At 54.2% G+C, this 22,134-nt stretch overlaps 1 protein-coding gene across 1 annotated transcript in view; it reads left to right on the plus strand.

Moving 5' to 3' along the window:
- Positions 1-21: 21 nt before the first annotated feature.
- Positions 22-22,134, plus strand: part of PLCG1 (phospholipase C gamma 1) — a 35,942-nt gene continuing 13,829 nt past the window's right edge. Inside the window, 4 exon segments of the mRNA XM_021688922.2 lie at positions 22-333; positions 20,613-20,765; positions 20,883-20,976; positions 21,136-21,183. Of these exon segments, the coding sequence (XP_021544597.2) occupies positions 117-333; positions 20,613-20,765; positions 20,883-20,976; positions 21,136-21,183 (512 nt within the window). The 5' untranslated portion in view covers positions 22-116.

Here is a 22,134-nt window from a genome sequence, read left to right on the forward strand (position 1 = left end):
CCCGCTCGCCGGCCGCCTCAGCCGTCGCCGCCTGCTCCCGCCGGTCGGGCCTGCGCTGCCGCGCCGCCGCCGCCGCCCCCTCTATTCCCTCCGCCCCCACCCCCAGTGCAGAAGTCATGGCGGGCGCAGCGTCCCCCTGTGCCAATGGCTGCGGGCCCGGCGCGCCCTCGGACGCCGAGGTGCTGCACCTCTGCCGCAGCCTCGAGGTGGGCACCGTCATGACTTTGTTCTACTCTAAGAAGTCGCAGCGGCCGGAACGTAAGACCTTCCAGGTCAAGCTGGAGACGCGGCAGATCACGTGGAGCCGTGGCGCCGACAAGATCGAGGGGGCCAGTAAGTGCGCCCTTTACCCGGGGCCCGCTGTGCGCAGGGGCCGCGGGAGTCCGCGCTGGGCTCCCGCGCGCCCAGGCCGCCGCTGGAGTGACTTGGGTAAACTTTCGGGCCCTCCCCCACAGCCTCCGGGCCCCGCCCCCGCTTCGTCCCCGGTGGTCACCGGGGGCGGGGGGCATCCGGGTCCTCAGTCACCTGACAGGACACCCCCTCCCCCCGCCCGGGGGGGGAGTGTTCCAGGCGCTTTGCCCAGAGGCCTAAAAATCCTAGCCCGTTGGAGACCGGCGGGGCAGGCATTGGGTCCCCCCAACCCCGGGAGTGGTGTTGACCAAGGCGAGGGAAGCCCAGGCAGCGTCAACCCACCTAGCCCCAGAATCCGGCCAGACGAGACGGTCACCGCCCACCACCTTTTTTCCCAAAGGAATAGTCTTGGTGAAACTTTCTGGGCCCCCGGGTTGGGCTCTATTTGCAAAAGAACCTTTGGGTTCCCTGGGTAGAACTTAGATGTTGGGGTAGGGTTGGTTTTGGATCAGAGCCAGGCCTACTCATCTGTCTCTTGGGGAGAGGGTGGAAGGTGGTCCTGTTTGGTTTGGAAAAGCCTGAGAGAAGGCAGTGGCTTTTTCCCGCTGCTGCTTTTGTCTTGAAGCTGAATTTTAGAGGTCTGCGTGGGTGGGCAGACACAGAGCCAGGACAGGGACTCTTGGTAAAGGGGCCAGGCTCCCCTTGCCCTTGGAAGCACATTCTCAAGAGCTTGGCCCAGAAAGGCCAGCCTCAGTGCCTTGGAGTCAGGTACTTTTTTCAAGAGTGTGCAGCCAATTTGGGGTCTAGCCCTTTGTGTGCTGCGTCCTGTGTTCCATGGCTGTAGGGAGCCGGGAGTAGCTACTTTTGGTTTCCTGCCTCTTTGCCTTCTCAGGCCTGAGCTTGGCTGCTTTGGGACAGGTCTAGTTGGGAGGAGGGAGTTGGGGGATTTTGAGAAACCCCTGATCTTTCAGTGTTATGCCACTTAGTGCATGCCTGTGCTGTGGCCGGATGGGCACCCAGCTCTGCCTTCCATACCCCCACCTTCAAGTGTGTCTGCAACCCTAGGTTGTGGGTTGCTTCCTGCAAGGACTCCCCTAGAGACTGGTGTTAGAGCCAGGGTCAGAACCAGGTCCATGTGGAGGAGGGGGGTCAGGAAGTGACACCCGCAAGGGAGGGTCCTGCAGACCTCCTTGGGTATGGTGTACATGTGTGTAGATGGGTGAGGAGGTTGGGAGGAAGGAAAGTCTTGTGGTGAGGCAGCCATCCTCAACTACAAACTCCAGATCTGATACGGCTGCTGAACTTAGAAATGGCAGCTGCCTTCCTCTGTCTCCATCAGCCCTGTCAGCTATCGAGAGAACATTTTAGTGATTTGAGAGACTGGATTCCAAAGTTGTGGAAGGACAGACACCTCAGGGAACCAGATAGTCCTGGGGACATCACCCAGGCATCAAGAGTCCAGGCACAGCCTCTTCCTTGCTTTTATGGTGCTCCCTGTGCCCTACTCAGTTGGTGGCACTGGCTGGAGGTTCCCTGATAGAGATTTCCTGGGTAACTAATAGACTGCACTTCAAACCGTGCATGTGATCAGCAGGCAGTAAGTGCAGCACCGTGGTTGAAGGCAAGCCTGGATCTGAAGCCCATATATTAGTTGCGGGCCAGTTATTTATCTAGCCAGTTACTTATTTTCTCTGAGCTTTGTTTCTTTATCTGTAAAACAGTGGTAATATATACACTATATATGGTTGCTTTGGAGATTAAATGAGAATTGTAAAACCTCTAGCACAGGGCCTGATACGATGTAAACATTTAATAAATATAAGCTGTTTTTAATAACAATAGAAATAATAGACTATGACTGCCCTCCAGGCTGGACTGTCAGTGTTGAGGGTGGTGGAGTGTGGCTGTAGGAGAGCCTGAGGGGATAGAAAGGGAGGAGGAGGGGAACAAAGTTCATATTTCACTTAGATCACTACCCGGAAAAAGGGAGGAAATGGTTTTGTTTTGCTTCAACCCATCTCCTCACCCTCCCACCTATCATATATAGCACAGTACATGACAGAGTAAAATTTATGGAGTAAATCTATGGAGATTTGCGCATCTGACTCCTGGGTGTGACTATCTTATTTGTAAGTTGGGGCCTGAGCAGGAGGGAGGGGTGTGGAGAAGGAAGAGTCTTGTCCATGGTGTCTCAGGTCTTCACGGGATGGTGACAGGAATGCAGAGGACCCAATGGCCCCGGCCCCCAGGGGTAGGTCAGCTAGAGAAGTACAGATTCAGTGATCTCATCAGCTGGGAGTGCAGGCAAAGAATATAGGAGCCTTGGCCCTTTGATTTTGGAGGCCCAGATTGAAGGAGTCTGAGTAAAAATGCTAGCAGATGGTTGTGTAGAGTTCACACCTTGTAAATGCAGCCTCTCGCTGAAGCTACCCCACTTCTGCCCATTCATGGTGCACCTTGTTGATGGGTACTGATCCCTGCAGCCCCCCTCTGCAGGCTCTGAGGAAGGTTGGGCTGCCAGCTGTGTCCCCTGCCATCTGGCCTTTTCCTGCTGACTCTGCCAGGGTTCCATGTAGTGCTTGTAGCCTGGCCAAGGAGAGAGGCGCTTCTGCTAGCCGCAGGGTGTCTGTGGACCTGAAGGAGGGATGCTGTGGTTCAATGAAAACGTACAGCACTCATGCATCAGACCTCATTCCGACCTAACTCCCTGCCTTTTCACTTTGCCACTTGTGAATTGGGGCTGACACGTGCTGATTTCTAGAGTGGTAGTTTGGCTCAAAAGGGGTGGGGGAGTGCTTTGGTACTAGTTGTCATGGTGATGTGACAGGAACCAGGTTGATGTTTGGCTTTTTATGTTACAGATACATAAATGAATACAAAGCAGTTACAGACTTCCTGCTGAGTGCTACAGAGACTTTTCATCATATTTTCTTGGCTGATCTTCACAAGGGTCCTGGGTAGGGGGGCTGTGTCTGGAGTCCCACCCCATTTTACAGATGAGGAAATGGAAATACAGGGAGTGAATTGTGCCATGGGGTGAGAGTGCTAGCATGTGACAGTCTCAGCTGGACCCAGCTCTCCAGTCATTGACTGGCTGGCCATCCCAAGAGGACTCTCAGCCCCAGGGTTGTGCTGCCAGTGGGCCTGCCTCAGGCCCCATACCCAGTGGTCTCTGTTGCTCCTCCAAGGAGAAATTTTTGACCCTCAGCCCCTCTAAGTTCTGGCTCCATACTTTTCCTTCTGATGCCTTTCTGGGGTGAGCAGGGTCAGTCAAGGGTCATTGTGGGCATCATGGCCTGGATGGAGGCTCCACGGAGGGCTTTCAGACCGCCATGCTCATCTGTAGGGACTTTTGGAGCCTTACGCTTTCCACTTTGATTCTTCCCTACTCTTCTAGATGCTAGGCCTCCTTAAGTGATGAATGGAAACAGGTCCTTGCCCTCAGGGAAACAAACAGACAATGATAATTCCTGGTTGTACCTTTGATGGGGTGGGGAGGTAGTGGTGGCAGAAGAGAGCAAACCAACCGCTCAGACAAGGCAGTCAGGCTCAGAGAGGAGGTGATATTGGGACCAGTTGTCTGGGGCTTGACCTCTGTGGCTGTCAGGCTGGTGAGGACACAGACCATGAGGCTTGCTCTGCCGACTGGCCTGAAGTGCCTGAGGTAGGCAGGCTGGGTGTCGTGGGGGTTTTCTTTGTACTGGTTGATTGCTCCCAATGGGAAAGGGGCAAGAACACATGTCCGGAACTCCAGAGCTAGCCATCCCTGCCTGTGTATTTCCTGTCTGACTGTAGTTTTTCCAGGGGAAGTCAGACCTCTTAGTGTTTCCTCAGCACCCGAGGCTTGCCCTGATGTGTGGGTTTCCAGACCAGCTCTGCCAGGCCCCCTGTCCAGCTGGGGCTCTCTCTTTCCTGTGAACCTACAAAAGGGGCCTATTTCTCAGATGACTGGAGAAGCTGAGCACACCCAACATTGCCCCCCCCCTCCACACACACTTCCAGCTGAGGAGAGTCCTAGGAGAAGTGGGGGTACAGTTGGAGGAGGGGTATGTTCTTGTGCACCTTGTGGAGTGCTTTGTTCAGGGAAGCATCCATGCTGCCCTGTTTGGGGGCAGTTGTCTTTGAGAACGGTATAGTAACAGGTGACAAGATTCTAGGCAGAGCCAGGGATAAGGAATGGACATGAGCAGCCGTTGGTAATTGAACCACAGTAACTGGAGGTTTGTGGCTTTAGACTCAGTCCAATTTGGGTTCAAGATACCGTGTGTGTGTGTGTGTGTACACACACACACACAGATGCATAGGCTTGAGTCATTGGCCAGAGATCTTTGCCACTAACCTTGTTTTGTGTAGCCTCTTGGAATGAGGGGAATTTATTCAATAAATATTGTTTGAACACCTATTTGCCCAGTGCTAGGCACTAAGGGTGAGTAAGACATGGACTGTACCATTAAGGAACTCCCACATTCCTGGAAGAGACAGAATTGGGAATGTGTAATTATAACCATGTGTGCTATGTACCGTAATAAAGGTCTATACCAAGAGCTCTGTGAGTGCAGGGTAGCAAGCTCTGCTTAGTGAGCTGGGGTTGACAGGAGAGAGCCAGGAAAGGCTTCTGGCGGGATGGGGGGGGGGGGGGGGGGTAAGCTGTGAGCTGTGAGCTGTGCCTTGACTGATTGAAGAACTTGCCCGTGTCCGTGTTGAACAAGGGGGATCCCTGTGCATGGCTCAGGTATGCATTTAATGTGGTAGAGAGAAGGCTGGGGCTGGTTGGGAGCAGTTTAGGGAGGGCCACAGGGTGCCGTGCTCTTGGGTTTTGCTCTGTCCTGTCAGCAGAGGCTGAAGTGGGGCTGTCTTGCATTCTGTCTCGGAGAGGTTGAGGGAAACCAGTAAAGCTACTGCAGTTTGCAGGAGAGAGCTGGTGAGCAGGGGCAGGACTTCCTCTGGAGGCGAGGCCGGGCAGGGACGCAGAAGCGGTGGAGGGTCGGGGGCTGGGTCTGGAGGGATGAGCCGGTGGGGGCACAGTAGTTTAACATTTGGGTTCTGAACTCAAGACTGCCTGGGTTGTGCCACTTACTTGCTCTGTGACCTTCAGTGTGTGACTTTCTCTCTGGGCTCTTTGTCTACAAAAGGGGGATATAGTAACAAACTGCATTTGTCTCATAAGGGGTTTTGTGACGAATTGAGGAAGATCTTCATAGAGGGCTTCACACAGAGTGTGGTGCGGTGGGAGCTCTGACAAGGATGAGGATGAGGATTAAGTTCCCAGGAGGACCCAGTAGCTGAAGGGAGCCGATGTACCTGTCATATTGAGGGGCTGGAGCCTGGCCACCAGGCCCTTTGATTGGGAGATGAGGAGGCCCACCCATATTCTCTTGCACCAAACTCTCGGCAGCCTGCTGTTGTCAGGGCTCTTTCCTGCTGCTGACTTTTGCAAGGTGACAGAGCAGTTGGCTGAGAGCAGCTGCTGTTTGGTATCATACTGGCCTATTTCTATGTGCCTTGCCCCGATAAATGCTATCTGAACACATTGATTGGAGACCCCTCTCTTCTAGGAAGTGCTTTATTTATTCTTTTTTAAAGATTTTATTTATTTGGGGCGCCTGGGTGGCTCAATTGGTTGAGCGACTGCCTTCGGCTCAGGTCATGATCCTGGAGTCCCTGGATCGAGTCCCGCATCGGGCTCCCTGCTCGGCAGAGTCTGCTTCTCCCTCTGACCCTTCCCCCTCTCATGTGCTCTCCCTCATTCTCTCTCTCTCAAATAAATAAATAAAATCTTTAAAAAAAAAAAGATTTTATTTATTTGAGAGAGAATTGGGGGGAGGAGCTGAGGGAGAAACACACTCCCTGCTGGGCAGGGAGGCTGACACGGGACTCGATCCCGGGACTCCAGGATCATGACCTGAGCCGAAGGCAGTCGCTTAACCAACTGAGCCACCCAGGCACCCCCCTCTTTTTTTTTTTAAGATTATTTATTTGAGACAGAAAGAGAGCACAAGGGGTGGGGAGGAGCAGAGGGAGAGGAGAAGCAGACTCCCTGCTGAACAAGGAGCCCATGGGGCTCGGTCCCAGGACCCTGAGATCGTGACCAGAGCTGAAGGCAGATGCTTAACCGACTGAGCCACCCAGGTGCCCCTCTAGGAAGTGCTTTAATGCTACCCCGTCCGTATGATAGGGCCTGTCTCTGCCTTTCCTGTCAGTCTTCATTAACTCATGGCATCTCTTCCCATTCTGTGCCCTTTCCTCTGATGTGGCTTCAAAGAGGTCAGAGATGGATAAGTTAGAAGGGGGAAGTGAGGCCTAATGTCACAAAGGCCTGATATCAGGGGATAGGAGACTCCCCTCCCCCCCGCCCCCATTCCCTTAGAACTGGAGAAGTCGGTGGGGGCTTTGAGGAGAGTCATGGGAGAAATGGAAGTGGGGTAGGAGGAGGGGACTGTGCTGGTGCTTCGTACAGAGTGCTTTGTTCAGAGAGGCATGGTGCCCGTGCTTCCCTGGAGGGACCTCTTTTTTTTTTTTTTTTTTAAGATTTTATTTATTTGCGAGAGAGAGAATGAGAGACAGAGAGCATGAGAGGGAGGAGGGTCAGAGGGAGAAGCAGACTCCCTGCTGAGCAGGGAGCCCGATGCGGGACTCAATCCCGGGACTCCGGGATCATGACCTGAGCCGAAGGCAGTTGCCCAACCAACTGAGCCACCCAGGCGCCCTCGAGGGACCTCTTTGAGAGCAATATGGTAACAGATGACAAGACTAGGCAGAGCCAAGGTGATGAGTGGCCTAGAGCGGCCACTGATAATTGGGCTCCACAGGACTGAAAATTTGTGGCTAGAATCAGATTTGGGTTCGAGTCTCAGCTCTTCCTGTGACCTTGGACAAGTAACTTTAACCTATCTGAAACTGATTTTCAGCTGTGAAATTAATTTCTTCCTCACAGAGCTGTATATTAAAGTAGCCAAATGAGGTTGTGTATGAGAGTAAGAGATTTTATGTGAAAGGGCTCTGCACAGCATTTGGCACTTGTGGGCACTTAAGAAGTATTTGTTTCCTTTGTTTTCGCCTTAACTAACTACAGAGTTCCAGTGCTTTCCCCCACCAAGTGTGGCCACTGGTGGCTGCTCTGGCAGCCTGGGCTAGAAGTCTGTTTCCTGCTTGTTCTCTTTGTTCCCTCCCTGAGTCTGTACACAGAGGACTGGGGCATGAGAAAATTCGGCATTTCTCCTAGTGCAGTAGAGTTCCCATCCGTGGTATCGTTTGAGTGCCACCACAGCGCTGTGAACCAAAGGAGGACAAGAATGGTTAGGCCTCTCTTAGAGATGAGAAACCAAGCCCCAAGGGTAAGGTCACACAGCAAGTTCATGGCAGTGCTGGGATTGGAGCCTAGGATCTCTGATTCCCACTACAATATTCAGATGTTTTTCCACTCTTGAGAAAATGACGAGAAGATAGACTTCTGTAGGACCAGCGTGTTTTTTTATGAGGGCAGAGTGATCTGATCTCCACTCTGCCCCCTGGCCAGATGTGCTGTTTGACCAGCCCAGGCCTCTGTCCATGGACAGAGGGGACCTAGGCGCTCCCTCTAGATTATGTGCTGCCTTCATCTTGCCACGGCACCCCCATCAAATTGCTTTTCCACAGTCCTGCTTGGGGGGACGATAGCAGGTGATCTGAGGTACCGGGACAGAAGAGCCCTGCTCTGACCTGTTGTGACTGGCTCATGATGACGACCGCACCTGGGCCTCCGCAGGGAGATGGGGACCCGGGGCTCCATGCTCCAGGCACTCTGAGAAGGGCCCTCCAGGACCCCTGATGAGAAGCTCAAGTGCATGCATTCATCCGATGTGTTCCTTCATTTGCCCTTGTTTACTGTGGGCATGCTGCTGTGTGTTGGGCCTGCTCAGCTGGACGTGAGAACTGCAACCTCTGGCTTACTCCAGTGGTAGTAGGTCTCTACCCTGGTGTGCTTTATCTCTATAGCTACTATTTCCTTAAAACAACAGTAAAAAGCCCCCAAACCCTGGCCTTCTTGCGCCCTTTGTGGCACACTGAACAAGCAGAACCCCACTGTGCTACCCTGGCTTTGGACTCTGGCATTTGCTGACGTGCCAAGCACCGTGGAGTCCAGTAAAAAATGTAAAGGTTGAGATAGGTATGGCCAGAAAAGACAGCAGCAGCCAGACAGAAAAAACAATTACAGGGCCTGGGGAGTGCTGTGGAGGAAACAAACCAGAGGCTGTTCTGTCAGGTGAGGTGAGGTGAGGGTGCTCTGATAATCCAGATCTCTCTCAGTTGCAGACAACAACTGAGGCTCGTATTTCACTTACGCTGCATGTATGTGACCACGACAAGCCACTCCACTTATTTCTGGAGAATGGCCTCTGTGGCTCTGGGTCAGCCTCCTGGTACAGGGCCTGAACACTGGGAGACTAGGCCGGAGAGGGCTTTGGTCAGCAGAGGCTGGGGAGGAATTCATTTCCGTGGCTTCGGCGTGGGCAGTGGTGCCGGTAGCTCTGCTGTTGGGGCAGACAGACTGCTGCCTGCGTGGCCGGGCTCTCTGCAGTAGGTACCTTGTGTTCGGACTTGGGGTTACCTTATCTGTGCCCCTGCCTAATTGCTGTCTCCCTGCTGTGCCCCTCCTGGAGCTGCCCCGAGCCTAGTCTGCTGCGGCCACAGCTTTCCTGCGGTCACCCCTGAGGTAGAGCTTCTCACTGCCTCCTCATAGCTGCTCCCAAAGCTCTTTTGCTGGGCATGCTGGTGCCTCCAGAGGGAGCCCTCAGAAGAGGGAGGGAGAGAAGTGTGGGGGAGGGGTCTTCTGTGAATACTCTGGGGCTGGGGGAGGAGGCCTTGGGGACATGCAGTTGGTGGCTTTGGGGGAGCCTGTGGTCCCAGGAGCTGGGGCTCTGAGAGTCTCTGCCTGCTGTCCTCACAGCTCTTCACGTTCTCCCTCCGCTCCTTGTGACACCGGGTCCTTTCCAGGTGGTGCTTGGCTAGCCTTTAAGGGGCTGCAGTGGCTGTGTGCCCAGGCTCAAGTACTAGCTCTCTCCCCAACTCATTACCTCCTAGGAACCGGGCCCATCCAGGGGGAAGCAGGGAGGGCTCCTTTTTATAGCCACATGTAGGCTTTGTGTATAGGCTCTGCTGCTTCCTTCCGGGCCCTTCCCGGTGTTGGCGGGTGGCCCTGGCTTCAGCAGGACTCAGGATGCAGAATAAGTGGGTGGGGCTTTCTCCTGCAGAGGACTGGCATCTCCTTTTCTGAGCCCATGCCTGGCACAGAGGAGGCTGGGTTAGCAAGCAAGAAAAGGAGGTGGCTCGATCTTTGATCCTGGGAAGCTTGCAATCTAGAACATGCAGAAAACCATGAAAGCCCAGAGCCAGCAGGAGACAGTTGTGCCTAAAGTACTGTAGGCTGAACCTAAGGGTCCAGACACAGTCAGCTTCCTCTCTGTTGCAGCCCATCCTGTCCTTGTGGAGTCCGTCCCCCTGCTGGCTGGGAAGCCAGCATTGGTTAGAGAATCTGTACAAAGGCTGTGAGGTGCCTGGGAGCAAGGCGTGGGCATGGTGAAGAGTGGGTGGTCTGACGGAAGCTCCAAGCCCTGGCAGTGAACACTGACCAGACTGGTGAGGGGCTGGGCCACAGCAGGTTTGACCACTTGTTTGTGTGAGATCTAATTCTAACTCAGTAGGGGTGGGCCGTTCACTTTGGGGTTGGCTTCCTGTTTTCTTAGACACCTGGGGTTATGGCTGAGCTGCAATGTCCTGAGGGAAGTAGTTGTTTAAGGGATGCCCCCAGGTCACAGTGTCCTTGGCTTGGCCTTGTCCATGGGGGGGCGGGGGGGAGTAGGGCATTGACCACACTGGGCCTCTGGCTGTGAAGCTGTGGGTGTGTGGTGGGTGAATTCTAACCCCATGGGACTGAGTGACTTCAGCCTCAGGCCCCAAGGATACGGGCTGAGTTTCATAGAGTGACTAACCCGGGGAAGGAGAGGAGGATCTGGCCACAGGTCCCAAAGGCTTTTCAGCCTACTTGGGGGAAGGAGGTCAGCTGGGAGGTTGGGCAGTGCTGGGGTGCAGGGGCTCTGCAGTGGGCCAGCTCCCAGAAGTGTCCAGGACCTCGAAAGTTCAATGAATGGGGTGCCTGGGTGGCTCGGTCGTTAAGTGTCTGCCTTCGGCTCAGGTCATGATCCCAGGGTTCTGGGATCGAGCCCCACATCAGGATCCCTGCTCCACAGGAAGCCTGCTTCTCCCTCTCCCACTCCCCGTTTGTGTTCCCTCTCTTGCTGTGTCTCTCTGTCAAATAAATAAATAAAATCTTTAAAAAAAAAAAAAATTCAATTGAAAGGGGCGGGCCCCCTCCCCCCCCCCCCCCCCGGTATATTCAGGCTACCTGGGGGGACAAGAACACTGAGTATAAGTCACTTTTCCATCCTCCTCTTTCCTGACCCTCAGAGCAATCAACATGGGGCTCTGCATCCCCCCTCCCCCTGTTCCACCTGATGGCTCTTCTCTCTTGGGGAGGCAGCTCTCCTCTTCCTACCCTAGTCACTTTACCCGAAGCGGTAATTGAGTATAATGTGCCTGTGGCCTTTCTTGGGAACTCCTAGCAAACCCACCGAGGAGGTTAGAAAGGGTAGCATATGTCACTTTGTCAAGGATTTTACTCCGGGCCTCTTGAGGCTAGCAGTGAAATACGGAGAACATCCCCTCTAGTGACAACAGAATGCCTGGTGCCTGGAGCATTTCCACAAGGATGCCTGGTCCCTGGCATGAGAATTGGCCCACGCTGGAAGGGTGAGGCTCTGCAGGCTGGAGTGGGAGGCAGCAAGGAGCCTGTTAGGGGAGGTGAGGCCAGAAGCTGTCTTAAGAGGGTAGAATTATAGGAAGTTAAAATCAGGAATGGGAAGTCCCAGAGTAGCCATTTCTCTTGACAGGGAAGGCAACTTCGAAGAATTCTAGCTGGGCTTCCTGGGGAGGCAGCAAGTTCCTGATCACCTTGGAGTGAGGTCAGAGGCTAGATCATGCATCAGGGCCTTGCCTCCCCGGGAAGCAAAAGGAGGACAAGGAAAGTGCCTTGGCTTGGGCTGGTGTGGCCCAGAGGGAGTGTGGCCAGCTGCTGTGGAGAGGCTGGGCCCAGCAGCTCTAGAACGGGAGAGGCCTAGTGGGGTGCACAGAAGAGGATGTCTGGGCCAAACAGACCTTGCCTTCATGACTTCTTCATTGCTTAGCACATCTCCAACCTCCTGATCAAGGTTGACTCTCTTGGGGGTTTAGGGCTGGCCCCACACCTCCCTCCCGTCCCCCACCCCCCGCCTCCCTCCCACCTCCTGCCTCCAAGAAGGAGCAGGGTATATGGTGCTGGTAACATGGAAACCAAAGAGGTGGGGAGCCAGGGCTTGCATGGGGCTCCACAAGGAGCTCTGCAGAGGAGGCCTCTGCTGTCCCCCTCCACCTGTCCTCCCACTTCAGCCCATCCCTTAGATCTCTAGCCAGAGGCTCCTACTGTTTCTTGGGGGGGGTGGGAAGCCCCAGATTTTCCTGTCTTCTAATGCATTCCATTTCCTGCTAGGCCCTGGGATCTTAACGCTGACAGGCATGGTCCATGCCCTCAAGGAGCTCACACTCCATTGGAGAAGATTTGAAAGACACATAGGGTTCCCACTCATCTAAGTGCTCAGTAAACATGGTTGTGACAAATAAAGCCAGTATTAGGGCTTGTCCAAGGATTAGGTTGGGGATGGTGAGAGAAAAGGATGGTTCTAAAGTTTCTAGTTTATGTACCTATTGGGAGGTGATGCTGTTAGTTTCCCAAGAGGTGTGGCAGGAGACCTGGGTTTTGGTGAGAGAAGTGTTGAAGAGTATGAGGGAATGTGTTTGGTTTGAGGGGTTGACTTTGAGATGTTTTTGAGGTGAGCAGGGGGGAGGTGGCAAGTAGGCAGTTGGACTGAAGGACCTGAGCTTAAAGGTAGGGACTGGTTGTCTGTTGGCAGTGGAATCTGTGGGCATGGATGACTGACTGGGAGGAGGTAGAGCATTAGGGGAAGAGAGGACCTTGGCCTCGTCCTTGATAAAGGCCAGCATGTAATGCAGATAGGCCTAAAGCCCAAGAAGAAGGGGGAAACCAGAAGTCATGAGGGAGAAGCCAAGGGCAGAGCTTCAAGCAGGAGGGAGGGCAGGGTCAACCATGTTGATTGCTCTGAGGGTCAAGAAAGAGGAGGATGGAAAAGTGACTTATACTCAGTGTTCTTGTCCCCCCAGGTAGCCTGAATATACCGGGGGTGGGGGGGGGGCAGGCACGCACATTTCATTGAATTTTTTTTTCTTTTTTAAAGATTTTATTTATTTGACAGAGAGACACAGCAAGAGAGGGAAAACAAACGGGGAGTGGGAGAGGGAGAAGCAGGCTTCCTGCAGAGCAGGGATCCTGATGCGGGGCTTGATCCCAGAATCCCGGGATCATGACCTGAGCCAAAGGCAGACATTTAACTACTGAGCCACCCAGGCACCCCATTCATTGAACTTTCGAGGTCCTGGACACTTCTGGGAGCTGGCCCGCTGGGTCCTCAGCCTCTCCTGTAGCTGGGGGCCAGGCACACACAAGACATCTAGAAAAAACTTGGGCAGCTTTAAGTGGAGGCAGAGGTCTGAGTGCACAGGATTTCTGCCCTGGGGGCTGACCCATGAACTACCTGGGGAGTTATTTAGGCCTGGGCAGCAAAGTTGGGGCAAGCCCTTGTCCATACTGCAGCTTCTCCCTGTTCTGGGAAAGGCCTGCTGTAGGCCCAGCATCCTTCCCCCCTCTTCTGTGAAACTGAATGCCCCCCCACTCCCCCCAACAAACTGCTCCATTGATGCCTTGGCTTCCATGATCTCCTCTGCCTGACACGGGCTGTCAGCCCTCCAGACCTGCCTTCTGCAGAGTGATCTGAGAAATCCCAAGGAGTACTGCTCACTTTCTCTGTGCTCCCAGCACCACAGACATCTGCCTGTTGTTCCATCTTTGCACAACCTCACAGTTATCTACTTCCCCATCTGTTTCCTCCACCAGCCAGGGGCTTTTCTGAAGGGCAGGAACTCCAGTGCCTTATTGATTTCTGTTTACCCAGGACCCAGCCCAGGGCCTGACACTGAGGAGATAGGTGCCTAATACATGTTTGATTTGATGGTGGAATGAATGAACAAGCCTAATAGGCAACTGCTCAGCTCTCTCCCAGCTTTTGAGTTCTCTGGGTGGGGCCTCCTTTCCCTTCCTTCCTTTGGGGCCTGGGCATGCTGTTCCCACCTCTGATATGGGTGGGATTAGTCTAGCGTCCTAGGCAAGAGGGCTGCCTGCCTGGATGGTATGAAAGCTCTGGGGCCATGCAGAGGGTCCCAGTTCTGCCATGAACCACTATGTGACCATGACAAGACCCTTCGGAGCCTCCATTTTCTCATTGCTCCAAAGAGGAGATTCATCTAGAATCTGGATTCTAGATGATTCATGTGCTGGCAAGGATCCTTTACAGCTGTAACCTGAAGCAGTTAGTACATATGGGTTCAAGGTCTCATGTAGGAGGACCCTGCAGACCTCCATCCAGCTGTCTGAAGGGCCTTTTCCTGTTTATCAAGGTGGGAGAGGGCCAGATGCCCGGTCAGGCCTGGCTGCTCTTCTCAGTCAGGTGTTTAGGGAGCAGTGACTGATGAAACCCCAGCCAGAAGCAGATGCTGAGCTCTGCCCTGGTACAGCCTGGACTCCCGGGATTCAGCCAGGGTTTCCTTGTGTACACCTTGGGAAGGGGCTTTGGCCTCTCTCCTCTGCTGCTGCACAGGCATGGGAAGGAGATAAGCCCCATTCTCACCTTTTCTTTGTTGCATGACCCTCTGACCCCAAGTCTCCCAGCCTCCAGCCTTGCCTATAAATTCGAGGTAGATAGCTACCCACACCTCTGCTTTTGACTTCCTCTCTGGTGGGATCTGGGAGTTGCTTCTGATGGTTTCTGTTGGAAGATGGGAAGGTTATAGTCTGAGAAAAGAGAGGGGAATGGGGGGGGGTTTCAAGCTTTCTAGATTAAAAAACAAAACCCTTCAAGTTTACCATGAGTTGAAATTATTTTAAATTGCAAAATGTATATGCTCGTATTTCTGTATGGGTAACATTTACTGAAGTTTACATCAATTAGCTTACGTACTTTGTAAAAGGAAAAATACTCTAAAAAATATTTCAGTGAAAGCATGTTTCATGTCCAGAAATTTGTGATATGTGCCACTTCCTTCTGGTTTTTTGTTGTGCTGGTGGTGGTGTTCTTAGCTCTATGTTCATTTGTGGGGAGGTTAATTTTCAGTATGTCCTCCTTTCTCTCTGGTGAGATCGCTTTGGTATCTCTTCTTGACATCTCATAGTCACTCAGTGAAGAAGGGGCCAGGAGTGGTGATCCTCTTTTGCAGAAGAGGGACGTGAGGCTCAGAGGTGGGGTGTGCCTCCCACCTGCCTTGCCAGTGCTTGGTGTTCGTGGCTCTTCTAGGTACCTCCTCCTTGCTTGATGGGTGTAATTGGCCGGAGGTTTGGAGGACCTCTGTCTGGGTAGGGTTTGTTTGGAAGTGGCCTCACTGGTGGCAGGAGATGCTAGGACACTGGTTCCTGACCAAGAAGCTTGAATCAATTTAGAATTTGGATTTGATGCTGGGCTCCCTTCTACCCCTTCCAGAGCCTGCCGTGCTCACAGTGAAGCGAAGCCATACTCACTAAGATACCCTGGAAAAGGCTTGGTGCCCCGCCCTTGCTACCCCCTTTCTCTTCCCTGGGGACACCACCTGGTCTCCGGGGATGCTGCCTCTCTGCCGTGGCTGTCCTGATGCACTAGGCAGGGGTATGACTGGTAGGGCACTTGACGCTCGGCCTGATGTCTGGGAGGGTTGGGGAGCAGGATTCTAAGACCAGAAGCAGCCCTATCAGAACGACCTAGCATAGACAAGTCCTCTAGGGTCATTGTCTTCAGTCCCTTCCAAGACTCCAAACTGGCTTCCTGCCATTGAACTTGTCCCTTTCATGGCACCCTTTCCTCACCCAGTGGAGTAGGTGCTGTCCCAGGCTTGGGGAGCTACTCTGCTGCAAAGGCAAGTTCTGATCTGGCCCTGAGAATGACGACAGCACTCTTTCTTTGTTGCTGTCTAGCTGCCCACCTCCCAAAGTGCTTGGGATCAGTTGTGTGGCTCAGATGAGGACACTGAGGCTCTTAAAGGGAAAGCGACCACCACTACTGGTACGTCCCAAAGTCATTTGCTCTCCAGGCCTGACTGACCTGAGCACTCTGCTTTGAGTAACTGCTGATCTCTGGTCTCCATGGTCTCTGGCAAGGAGCCTGTCCCTGGGCCAAGAGAGGAGACAAGGGAGGGTTTCCTTGCCTGGCCAGGCAAGCTTTGGTTTTGCACATTCAGTCTTTTTTTTTTTTTTTTTTTTTTTTTAAGATTTTATTTATTTTTTAGAGAGCGAGCGAGAGAGAAACAGCATGAGAGGGGAGAGGGTCAGAGGGAGAAGCAGGCTCCCCGCCGAGCCGGGAGCCCGATGTGGGACTCGATCCCAGGACCCCGGGATCATGACCTGAGCCGAAGGCAGACGCTTAACCATCTGAGCCACCCAGGCGCCCTGCACATTCAGTCTTGTGGCATTCTGCCTCAATGCTTAGAGCCGGCCCCTGCCACCAGGCAATGGGCATGTTTTCTTCTGCATAAAAATCAAAACAGAAACCAGTCCAAGGTTGGGGGTGGTCAAGGCAGGCCAGGCTTCACTCTCCCATGTGAATATCTTTATGTAGTCATCTGTTGGCCTGTGAACAGTTAATGGCCGTCCCACCCCTAACGAAAACCTTCACTTTATCCATGACCTGCCAGAGAGGCCCAGCTATATGCTTGGAAACAGGATTTGAAAATTGATCTTTGTGATTTCAGTCTGTTATTCTCCCGTTCTCATACCCCACCCTATGTGAGGTGGTGGGGTGCACATGCCTCGGACTTCTGAGTGTGAAGTGGGGTGCTGTGGCTGCAGCTGGCCGGGTGCTGCAGCTCAGGAAGCGGCCTCTGGCTTAGAGCACATCTGCATGCACTGATCTGAACTCTGGCCCCAGGAGCCCCACTCCTTCATGGTGCCCCATCCCTGCGAGACCCCTTTTTGAGCTAGGGAAATGGCTGCTTGGATTCTTTCCTTAGGCAGTTACGGCCTAGCTTTGCCTTTCCTAGGTTTGGGCCCAACCCCAGCAAAGCCCTGGCAGGTGGCTGCAGTTGTCTCCCCTGCTGCTGGCTTCTCTGGGCCTCGAGTTGATGCACTAGGCACACAGGCCAGGGGTCAGGCTCCTTCAGACATCACTGGGATCACTGGTTCCTGACAGGGTCCTTATTGCAACCCTGTGAGGTAAGAGGAATTCCCAGTTTACTAATGGAGAAACGGAGGCCAAAAGAGTGAGGGCCTGTCTAGGGCTGCCAGCTAGGATTTGAGACCTGCGTGGTTCTTCTCTGCTAGGCGTGGGCAGCCTTTAGGAAGGGGGACGGTCAGGGCAGGCTTCCTGAAGGAGTGGGAGGGGGCAGGTTGCCACCAGAACCCCCAGGCTTCTGCCCAGAGCACCAGGCAGTCTGGCTATCAGAAGGTCCTCAGCCCTCCCAGCTGGCCTGTGATGCCAGTCCCTGGCCCAGCATGGGTAGTCCCTCATTACCCCAAAGCCTCTTGAGGAGGGCTGGTCTGTGTATCTTCATGAGAGTGTGTGGGTGATTAAATGCCCAGGCAGCTTATCTTCTCACTGTCTCCCACGGCCGTGCTTGGTGTGGTGATACTCCTGCCATTCCTGAAGCATGGGCCTTGGGGACCCGGTCCTTGGAGGAATGAACACACCATGCCTCTGGACAGGCTGAGCTGGCCGGGTGGTGCTGGTGGAACCCCAGGTGCTCTCAGGGTGGATGAGCTTGAAGATGGCCCTTTGTCATTGGTGAAGCCCTACACTCTTCTGCTACACAGGATTCTAGCCTGGCCCCCTGGTTGTGGGATCCTGCCCTTGTCCCTTAGGGAGTTGCCCTGTCTCACTTCCCTGTCTCCAGCCTAGCAAGGACCTCTCAGTACCCTGGCTTTTCTTTTCCCCAGTGTTCCTTGAACGTTGTCTTCCCATGTTTCTGAGTGGGGGATGAGTGCTGCGTCATGGGTCTCTGGGAACAGGGTGCTACTCTCCTGCTCTTCTAAGCAGTTCTCCTCTCCTCCCGAAGCTCCCAGGTCCTGGGAGGGTCTCTGTCCCTGCCCTTCCTGTCCCACTGCAGTTCTGACCCATACAGCTCGGGTGGCTTGGCCTCCCCCTCCCCCCAACTAGGGCAGAGGCCATGCCTGTCCCAGGGAGTCTCCTCCCCTGATGGCAGTCCCTGGGGGACCAGCCCTGGCTCTCTCAGGAAAGGGGACCCTTCTGTGTTTGTCTGGGAGGCAGGGGGATGGGAAGTGGGGTTGGGAGGTGGCACAGGAAATAGTAGAGAGTCTCACCCTGGCGTCATGTCCTTTCAGCCTGCTTGGCTTGTTGCACTTGGAGGGCATCAGGACCAGGCTGGCCCTTCCTTATGAGGGGGAAGGTGCAAGGGACCAGGTGTGGCCAAGCAGGAGCTTGGGAAGCTTGGGCATCTGGCCTGGAGCCGCTCTGTGCCTCTGTGGTTCCTGGTTGGCAGGAGCCCAGTCAGTCTCCAGCCTGATCTCCATGGGAAATGCGCCCAGCGGCACAGGGCAGGCCAGAGGTTCTCCTGGGGCCTGCCGGTGGCTTGGCGGGGCGGGGGGGAGGGGGGGGCGCGGTGCGTGCTGTAGGGCATGCGCGGGGCTGCACCTGTCCGACCTCAGGCTTTGAACTGACCCTCTAGCTGCCTGCCAAGCAGCGGCCACGGCACGGGCTACTTCTAATGACGGGCGGGCAGCTGAGAGGAAGGGCCCAGGCTGTGGAGCACGCAGACCCTGGCCTAGATGCATTTGTGTTGGTGAGGTTGTGTGCCTGTGTGAGAGGTGTGGGAGGGGGTGACAGCAGCTCTGCACCGGAAGAGCGTACTGGTTTCTGTTTCAAAGGGCAAGGTTTGTGGTTATTCTGCAGTTTCTGATCTGGGCATTTCCCCTGTTCGGCTCCTCCTTCTATCCTTGGAAACTGTCTTCTCAGGCTAGGTTTTTGTGACTCAGTTCCCCCCACCCTCCCTGTTTCTACCTGAGTGTAACTTATTTTTAAAACTCCACTCCCATTTTGTGGCCCCTCCCCCCACCTGTGTGCCTGCTCTCTTCATTTGCTCATCCAGTCCTTCAGCCAGTACTGCATGTGGGCCGTGTCTGGGGGGAGATGACTAATGTTCACACACGTAGTGTCATGAGGAGTCAAGGGCATGATTACTGCAAGAGGGCGCTTCTGAGTTGGGTCTTTGGTGGGAGAGAATGGAGCCTGGGAGATAGTCCACCCTAGGGACCGGGATGAAATGGGGGGACAGGAAGCACTGGCTGTTCTTGCCCTTGGCCCAGCTTAGTTTAGACGGACCAGAGAAGATGGGAGGGAAGAAGCTGGGAATGGAGATCACTGAGCCTCACCAGGAAGGGCCTTGAACGCCCTAGAAGGAGCATGTTCTTCTTAGTGAGCAACCACAGGAGGGATCAGAACAGTGTTATAAGGATTCTGAAAACTTAAGAAGGGTAGCTCATTGGTAAAGAGGATGGGTGGGGGCAGGGCTGCTGGCAGGGAAGGCAGGGCTTTTTTGGTGGGAGGACCAGTCCTGAGGGTGTGATGAAGGCAAGGGAGCAGGGAGAGTGGGCTCCAGTTAGAACCAGTAATGCTGTGGCGGGGAGCTGGGGTTGGGGCTAGGCAGTGCCTCTGAGGTGGGACAGATGGGGCACAGCTGTGGCTGGAAGGGGTAGGAAGAGAGCCTGGGGATTTGGGCCCTTTGGGACGTTCTGGCCAGGACGGTGTACAGTTTGGACTGGGAAGGCTCTGGGATGGACACTAGCCGGGCAGTGTGCTGGCATTGCTCCTGGCTCCAGATCTCCCGGGTCAGTCTGGGTCGAGAGCATTACAAGGGGCTCAGGGAGAGTCCTCTCTGGTCGCTCAGCCTGGCTTCTTCTGTTTGAACAGCTCCTCCCTAAATCTGTCTCTTTATCTGACTTGGAGAGTCTGCCCCTGTCCAGGATCCCAGCCAGCACTGGGGGATTGTGTGAGTGTGTGGCTGGGGTAGCCCTTCCCTGTGCCGTGCGGTGCTGGGGCCCTCTTCTGGCCTGGGGTCAGAACCTGTGCGGCTAGTGTACTTTGGTGAGGGAGCAGAGGGAGGGAACCTGCCTTGAATGAGCTCCCATGTGCCATATACAGGGCTGGGCACTTCTGGCTTTTAGACCTTTCAGTCTTTCCAGCAGCCTCACCGTTATTGGTTACCTGCGTTAACAGCTGAAGGAGTGAGATCAGAGCAGTTGTCACTATGCTGAGGTCACACAGCTGATGGGAGGTAGAGCTGGGATTCTAGTCCAGGCAGTCTGGTCCCAGAGTCCAGGCATGTTTTTTCTACCACCCTGCCTTCTAGAGAAATTCAGTCAAGCCCTTGACTTTATATTTGGTAAAACTGAGACTAGGAGAAGTTAAATGAGTCACTCAGTGTCATCTCCCTTGTTAGTGGCCGGGGCAGGTCGTCTGCCATTCAGTGCTGTGTGCTTCCCCAGTCTGTGCTCTGTGAGCCCAGGGGAGCCACATGCAGGCCCTTTGACAGCCAGAGTGGGGAGACATCCCTTTGGAGAGCCGCTGCCTTGGGAGACCAGGCCTCTTGCTGAGACTTGCTTGGGGATGGTGGGCCATTCAGGGGTGCGTCAGTTCTCCGGGCCTGACCCCTCATTCCTCCAGTGGATTCTGAGACATACTTGGGTCTGCCTCACCCTACCCTGGGACTTTACAATTTGGTTTGTGTACTATGTGTGAGGAAATGGTCCTCACGGAACAGCCTTCAGCCCTCCCCAGTTCTCTCTCTAGAGTCCATCTAGCTTTTTTCCAGGTCGTAGTGACCTGCCCACATTCTCAGCAAGGGAATGTACACAGGATGGGGCTCCCTGCTCCCCCAGACAGCTCAGCTTCTAGCAGAGGTCTGTCCTCAGACTCAGCGTAGCTCTCTTTTATCACCTAGTAGGACTCGGTACTCTTGGCTCTGCCCCTTGATGAGGTGTCTCTCTTTGTGGTACCTCCCTAAGGGCGAACGAGGAAACCAGGCTGCCCTCATTTCGGCACTGACTCAGAGACCCCAGCCTGACCTTGGCCTCTTTACCTTCCTAGTTGACATTCGCGAAATCAAGGAGATCCGCCCTGGGAAAACCTCACGGGATTTTGATCGCTACCAAGAAGACCCTGCTTTCCGACCAGACCAGTCACACTGCTTTGTCATCCTGTATGGGATGGAATTCCGCCTAAAGACCCTGAGCCTGCAAGGTAGGAGTCACAGGGCTGGAGGAGAGGTAGGGGGTAGTTTGGGGGCAAATATCCACTGGCTCCTGGCTCAGCAGGAGGTGTGTGTCCTCACCTCAGCTCTTTACCCCTTGATCACAGCTACATCTGAGGATGAAGTGAACATGTGGATCAAGGGTTTAACATGGCTGATGGAGGACACATTGCAGGCAGCCACACCTCTGCAGATTGAGAGGTAAGAACCACCCCTGACATGGTTAGAGTTAGGGGCAGTAGATTCTAGGGAGCATTGGCAAGGACACAGGCCTTTGTGTGCCCAGGCACTGCCTCCTGACCTCCCCGGACCTCATCCAGCTGGAGAAGTGGTTCTCACTTCAGGCTTCTCTCCCTCCAGGTGGCTGCGGAAGCAGTTCTACTCAGTGGATCGGAATCGTGAGGATCGGTAGGTATTGGGCTGTGGCTCTAGTCCAGCCGGTGGGTTGGGGTAGCCAGAACAGTAGCCATGCCCCGAGCAGCTGCCTGGAGAACCAGAGGACCCAGGGGGCCTGCCTCTAGTAGGGCTGGGGACCAGGCAAGTGGAACTTCCTGCAGAAAGCCCTCTGAGGGCCTTGGTGCAGACTGGCTCTGGGTGTCCTGCAGAGAGGGTGAGGGTGGCCTTAGTGTGTGAGGGGGTGCCTGGAAGCGCACAGCTTTGAGGCCCACCGTATGACAGCCAGAGGGGCCAGGGAGAGATGGGGGACAAAGATCAGTTCATGGTGAGGCTTTCTGACTGTTGCCGTGAAAGAGCTAGAAAACCATGGAGGGTTTTGAAAGGAAGTATCCCGTGACCCGACTTCAGTTGCACAGGACTGCCGGCTCCTGCTGGAGAGTCCAGGGCGGGGCAGAGCCAGCGAGCTTGGGCAGGGAGCTGCTTCAGCATTCTGGGTGGAAGATGAGAGGGTTTGGCTCAGGGTGCAGGGTGGTAGCAAGTGGTCGGATTTGGACTCTACTGTATCTTGAAGGTAAGAGTCCAGTGGAATTTCCTTGACATTGATTTTGGTGTGCAAGAGAAAGAGAGGAGTCCAGGGTGACAGTAAGCTTTTTGGCTGAAGCATCTGGAAAGGTGGAGTTGCCATTGACTAAGATGGGGAAGGCCATGGAAAAAGCACATTTGGGAGAGTTTAGGGGTACATTTAGGCCATGTTCAGTTTTATGATGCCCTTAGACGTCCAGGTGGAGACATTGCATTGGCAGGTGGGTAGAATGAGTTTAAGGGAGAAGTTGGGGTAGGAGATATTAGCTCGGGAGCATAGAGATGTTCCTTCTATAAGCCATGAGGCTGGAGATCACCTGATAAGTGTAGTGAGGAAAGGGAAGAGGGCCGGCGGCTAACCCCAGGCTACTTGGACATTGC

This window comes from Neomonachus schauinslandi, chromosome 10 (genome assembly GCF_002201575.2).
Source record: "Neomonachus schauinslandi chromosome 10, ASM220157v2, whole genome shotgun sequence".
In the NCBI taxonomy this organism is placed as follows: domain Eukaryota; kingdom Metazoa; phylum Chordata; class Mammalia; order Carnivora; family Phocidae; genus Neomonachus; species Neomonachus schauinslandi.